Below are 6,479 nucleotides of genomic sequence, written 5' to 3'. Positions count from 1 at the left end.
ATTAACAGAAACACAGGTAAAAATGTGCTTTTACAAACATTCTTACCCATTCATTAGTTATTCTGCATTTACAAAAAACAGTTCAAATAAATGAAACATGAGGCCCAATGGTGATTATTGTTGTGTATTGTTTAACAAATCATGCTATCGAATTTTCGTATATCAGTTTTCCTATTTCTAAAACTTCTAGAAATATTTTTTTTATTAAAAGCCATGCGATCAGTTGATAAAAACTGAAGAAGGAACAATTATGTTAACCACATTTTGTAATCTACGTTAATGGAAATGAAATATGAACCATTGTTTTAGGCAGTGGTGTAACTACGGGAGGGGCACACCAAATATATTTCCTCGTAATTCGAGTTATTATTGTTTTATGTAGTGACATTTGCTTCTTTTTCATGACTACTTAAAGTGATTGCCATATTTTAAGGTCTTAATATAAAACATTTCCTGTCCGTGCTAACGTTCGCATAATCGCATTAGTTGATTGGTGAGATATCTGCTCTTCATGAATTCCTAAAATCTGTCCTTAAAATTTAAAATTTTCTGATCTGAATATCAAAAATTTTCAGCTAACGCATCGCGCTCGCATTATTTGGTTAGTGAAATACGTAAGGTCTTGGTGAATTCCTACAAACAAGACTTAGAATGCCCCTCTTCAGGTGTGAATTTCAAAAATTTTCAGCTCGCACTTCGCGCTCGCAGTATTTGATTAGTGAGATGCGTTTAATAATCATGATTACAATGACTACAAAAAGTGCTTCATGTGTTTAGATGTAATTCTAACAAAATCAGCAAAGGATGGCACTAGCATTTGATGACTATGCTGAGATATTTATACTCTAAATGGATTCTTAAAATATAGTCCTTAAAATGTCCCTGTTTAGGTCAATATATACAAAAATTTCAGCTCGCGCTTCGCGCTCGCATTGTTTGTTTAGCGAGACAGATCATGATTACAAAAAATTTGCTTATAATGTCCTTTTTTAGGTCTGAATATCAAAAATTTTCAGCTCGCGCTTCGCGCTCGCATTATCTAATCAGTGAGATACATATCTGTTTAATGGCACTGCATGTCCTTAAAATGTCTCTATTAGGTCAGTATACCTGGCACCTGAGCGCGCTTCGCGCGCTCCCTAGATGACTCGAAATTTTTGCTGGTGCCCCCCCCCTAATGCCGTGACCCACGGTACGCCACTGGTTTTAGGGATGCACAATCGAAAAAAGCAATTCGGGATAATAATTTTTCCATAATCCTGCCATCAAAAAAATGTCAAAAACTTTGTAGGATTTGATTTACGTTTTTGTTTTATTTTCAGATTAAGGATCATGATTTCATAGATTTTATTTAGGTTTTCTTTTTATTTTCCAATTAATAATTTCATAGATTTTATTTGGGTTTTCGTTTTATTTTCAGATAAATGATCATATTTTTTATGGATTTCATTTACCTATTCGTTTTATTTTTAGATTAAGGATCACTACGATCAATTCAGACGGTACGATACAAGTGGTGATCTATTACTAGACTTCACGGAAGTCGTTAGAGCCATTCAATCGACGGTTGGAAACTTTTATTCTCCAGCCCAAGTCAAGGTAAATATGCAACAATTTCCCTGAAATATGCATGTACTCTCTGTAATAAAGAAAAAACAGATTTCCCAATACATTCATTATCATCATGATTATAATGTGGGGGTGGTGGTATATTTTAAAAAATGACTCTTCACTCTTTCATTTTACTCTAAAAGAACTCATTTACAACTCCAAAAGTATTTACAACAGAATTATCTCTTCCGAGAGAGTGAAGAAAGATTGTAAATTAATTTTGAGATAAGGGGTGGGGAAAGACTGATTGTCAACGAGTGTGGGGGTCAAACTTGTTTAAATGTTTGGTGTCCTGAAAAGGACCTAGACTTTGATGAGTAGGTAAATGAATGTCAAAGTGTAACACATCGAGTTGTAAAGCAGCAGAGCCCCGCCCCCTTGGAACCAGATCCAGATGTTTATCAAGAGGTCCATTGATTCGTGATTTTATTACTTGACAAAAAAGGGCATGGGTTGTTACTTCGAAAAGGACTTACTTTCTCGTGCAACCTAACAATTTTCATGCAAACATGTTATCACAAAAAGTTAGGCATACGCCCATCCCTCTTTTTTTTTTTAAAAAAAGGGAGTCTACTTTTCAAGGGGTGTTTATCATGATGGGGTTCTCAAATTACATACTTCTTTTTTTTCAAATCATGATATAAGTGCCCCTATAGATATACCCCTGCTTCGATCAGCAGTCGTGTTCCTAGCTCAATAAGGACCACACAAACAATTATCTTAACAGTCAAAGTAGAAATACATGTAATATCTTGGCAGGAAGCTGCGTTGTATGTACCTGTTCACTTCTTATGAATAATTACAGTTTCTATATTTTTCTTTCTATCATTCTTTTCAACAGGAAGCAATGAATGAAATTGATAGCGATAAAAACGATACTGTTGATTTCTACGAGTATCTTACCATCGCGCTCATGGTCACGAACAAACGAGGGAGATCCGAAGTTTTCCGAAGTGGGATCGTTAAGCATGGCGGACAATCCGTGTCAAAATTGTGTGCCATCCAGTGATGTTATTTTTTTCTTCATTTATTTTCTTGATTAGAAAGTTAAAAAGAATGTTATTTAGTTAAGGAAATATTGATGGCATTTAAAAAATAGAAAATAGCAAATTAAAGGAACGATATGAAAAGCATAGACATAACTGGCTGAATTAGAAAGAGTATATAAAGAGTTTACACATAACTTATATACAAAAAAAGATAAGGGCCCGGCGTTTCATAAAGATTTGTAATAACAACAAATGCACAATTTCTATAACAAATTTACAATCAGCCAATCAGATTAAAGGATTTCAGTAGCTTTTAACTGTTATTGTAAATTTGTTATTGTAACAAGTTTTATGAAACGGATCCAAGAAGTGAAAACAAGCATACACAATCTACTTTCTAAAAATGATAATAAGAGGGCAGCAAATTAAAGTTTAAAAAGGCGTCTTCTTTGTCAAATGTCAATGTTTGTTCGCCAATATTTCTGAAAAATTTACTTGAATGATATCAGTGAAAAACATACATAAAGAAATAAGACGGGCGAATTCAGTAATCATGACTTTAATCAGTATTAGACGAATTAGACCAAAGACTCATTGAGATATACCTTGTGCCTTTTTTTAATTGTTGCTTGACCTTTAGATGTTTAAGAGGCCCGGTTTACATAGCATGATTAACCAGCTCAGGCCCATGGTTTTGAACGCGGGGTATTCAACTTTTTCTGGTTGTCATCCCTTATGAATTCGGGGCATGAAGACTATTTGATATAAGTCCTAGTATTTATGCGATCAGATATCTGAAGTTAGTGAAGTGTTGTTCTGGATCCTTTCGAAGTCCATTAATTTATCAAAGTTAAACGTTTAACCACTTGAGATTCTTTGTACACTGTTAAAAATAATTTAAACAACGCTGTTTACTATGTGAAACACACAGTACCAGTTTAAACATTTCAAACAAGTGTTTAAAATCTTACACAACAATATTTAAATTCAATATTTAATTATCAATGAGTTAAGTATAGTTGTTTAAGATTTTAAATACTTGTTTAAACTGTACTGTTAAAAACTACTGTGCAATTAACGTAGTAAACATAATTGTTTAAATTATTTTGAACGTTGTAAGCGAAAAAGGCGATAAAAATTAATGATATCCTACTAATCCAAAAATCGTAAGGTATAAAAACCTTTTAAGTAGACCCAATAGCTCTAACTAGGGGAATACCTTTTATCCCCTAACCCTATTTGATTTAAGATATTTTGGTATCAAATTGTCACATATATTATATTAACATTGCATTATCACCTTGAATTTTATACATGCATGTTATAATTTCGATTTTGTTATCAAAACTTTATTAAGTTTATTTGTTATCGGTAGTATTTATATCAGGAATGTATTGGTCTCTATATTTTGTTTTGATATAATCTATTTAGGCCTTTATCTCAGCATATTCAAAACATATCCATTTGCCTTGGTATGTTTCAGTAAAATATTCATGTAATTTTTGTAAATATGATCGGTGTACAGTTTATAGAATATGTGTAAATAAAGTATAATCGTATGTTAGAAGCAGATAAATTATGTTCGTACCGCGCATTGATTAAAATGGTGAATGGCAGGAGGCAAGATGGCATTTTCAGTGTCGGGTTGTGAGCGGAGAGGGGGGAGGGTGAGAGAGTGGGAAAAGGGTGTGAAAAGGAAAGGTAAATAAAGGGATGGAGGGGTAAGGGGTATTCTGGAAGAGAGAGGAGATAGAAGATAGGGGAGTAAAAGAATAGATAGAGCAAGAGAGGGGGAAGAAGGGATAGAAAAGGATGTGCTGGAAGGGAGAGGGGTGTAGATCACGGTGTAGAAAGATAGGGAGAAGAGATAGGAAGAAATTAAGGGTAAACAAAGATAAGGAAAAAAATAAAGAAAGAGGTAATAAGAGATTGGGGGAAGAAGGGATAGAGAAAGGATGTAATGGAGAAAAGGTAAGAAAGGAAGAGAGGGTGTAGATCACGGTGAAGATAGATAGGGAGAAGAAACGGAAAAGTAAGAGAGGAGACAAAATATAGAGGAAGAAAATAAAGAGAGATCGAGGAGGGAAGATTAGAAAAAGGAGAGAAATAGAAAGGTGTTGAGATGGATATAAGGATAGATTGTGATAAAAATATGTAAAGTTGGAAAAAGTAATGAATGGTAAAGTGCAAATCAAGCAAACCAGGAATATGTTAGGTTTTTTGTGAGGGGAGGGGGGAAGCATGCAACCCCATGCCCCCTTCATTTACTCCTTATATTTACTCATAACCCCCCCCCCCCCTCTCTCTCTTCTTTTATCACTTCCTCTTCAAATTGTCTTCCTTCCATTCCTACTTCTTAATTTCACCTCCCCCTTTTTTCTCTCCTCTCTCATCTTTATCTTTCCCTTCCACAGCATTCTCACCCTCTCCCCTTTCTTTTTTTACACTCTATCTCCTTCCCATACTCTACCCGACTTGCACCTTGCTATAACTTTCGTAACAATGATGATCATAATAAAAATGCTTGCAATTCATGAATGTATGCATGTTTCACACACAAGAACACATAACAAAAACCATCATTTCAGGGTTTTTTTATAATTCATTTACAGGCAAAAAAGAAAATATATACAGTTATAGTCTATAAAAAGAGGATCTCCTTCATATACCTCTTAGATAATGGGGGGGGGGGGCAAGCAGTCTTTCTACATTGTGTACATGCCCTTTTAGTACAGACTTAAAATAATTTAAGAAGGAAATTCTATTCTGAGTTAGAGTTTAAGTTTACAAATTTAAGCAATTCTTCATGATACAGAGATATGCTGGTCAGTGTTCATGTACAAGATCATCTTATTTTTCATCCAGTAGGAAAACATTTCCACCTGTAGGGACAATGATTTTCTATTTACCGGTAAACCAACATGGAAAACTCCATTTTGGTTCTTTAAATTTTGTGTGAAAATTCATTCTATTTCCTTTGCAAATTAAAATTAATGTCTTTTTTCTGTATAATAGTACATGTTATATGACAAAAAGAATTTCCATTTGAAATGGAACAGAATTACAGGTTCTCTGAAATGGAAAAAAACATATACGACACAGAAAATCACTGTCTTTACACTTGGTCTACACCCATTTCGTCAACTTTCCATTTGTTCACATTCCACATGGTCTAAACCTAGTCTGTATCCAACTATTTCATCTACATACTGTAACACCTTTGGTCAGGGGTGAGAGTGGTCAAAAATAAAAAGATCTGAAAAAGCTGAAGTGTTGAAAAAAGTCTGAAATAAAAAGAGCTCCCATTCTTTTTGTACAGAAGAGAGCCAAAAATAAGCTGAAATTAAGCTGAAAATCAAAACAAAAAAAATCTGAAATCAGATAAAAATCTGAACTCTCACACCCCTGTTTGGTCTAGACCATTTTGTCCAATTGTCATTTAGTCCACATCACTTACTCTTTTTATCCAATATCCTGTTGGTTATACCCATTTTATCTCATATCCAATCTGTACTATTATATTAATTTTCGATGAGCCTAATTTGCATTTGACAAAGTGCCAAATAATAAAAAATGGAGATTAGACTATCTGGACATTAGACTAAGTACAAATTTGACCAAGTATAATGTAACATGAATATCCAAAATCACACTAGCCTTATAAAAAGCTGGTCAAGCTAGGCATATAATCATGTACAAGAAATATAACTTAATTTTCCTTGACATTGTAATAAAAACAACTTTATGGAGGATATTGTTTTTACAAGTCACTGTTTGCTTATCATAACGCGACAGGTTCCTGTTTCATAAAACTTGATATCAATAATCAATGACAAATTCAAGAAATGTATAACAAATTTGCTCTTGGTCAATCAAATT

General features: G+C 33.8%; 1 protein-coding gene across 3 annotated transcripts in view; it reads left to right on the top strand.

Annotated features, from left to right (window-relative positions):
• Positions 1-3,568, top strand: part of LOC121429706 (myosin-9-like) — a 28,244-nt gene extending 24,676 nt beyond the window's left edge. For 2 of the 3 annotated variants that reach the window (XM_041626877.1, XM_041626876.1), the window contains exons 13-15: positions 1-16; positions 1,474-1,599; positions 2,453-3,568. The exon at positions 1-16 is cut by the window's left edge and continues 70 nt beyond it. In XM_041626877.1, the coding sequence (XP_041482811.1) occupies positions 1-16; positions 1,474-1,599; positions 2,453-2,620 (310 nt within the window). In that variant the 3' untranslated portion in view covers positions 2,621-3,568. The remainder of the gene's footprint in view (positions 17-1,473; positions 1,600-2,452) is intronic. The other variant, XM_041626878.1, reaches the window with a different exon arrangement.
• Positions 3,569-6,479: the final 2,911 nt, after the last annotated feature.

Source organism: Lytechinus variegatus, chromosome 16 (assembly GCF_018143015.1).
Source record: "Lytechinus variegatus isolate NC3 chromosome 16, Lvar_3.0, whole genome shotgun sequence".
In the NCBI taxonomy this organism is placed as follows: domain Eukaryota; kingdom Metazoa; phylum Echinodermata; class Echinoidea; order Temnopleuroida; family Toxopneustidae; genus Lytechinus; species Lytechinus variegatus.
Note: the sequence above shows the minus strand (reverse complement) of the source record. Positions and strands in the feature narration are given on the sequence as shown.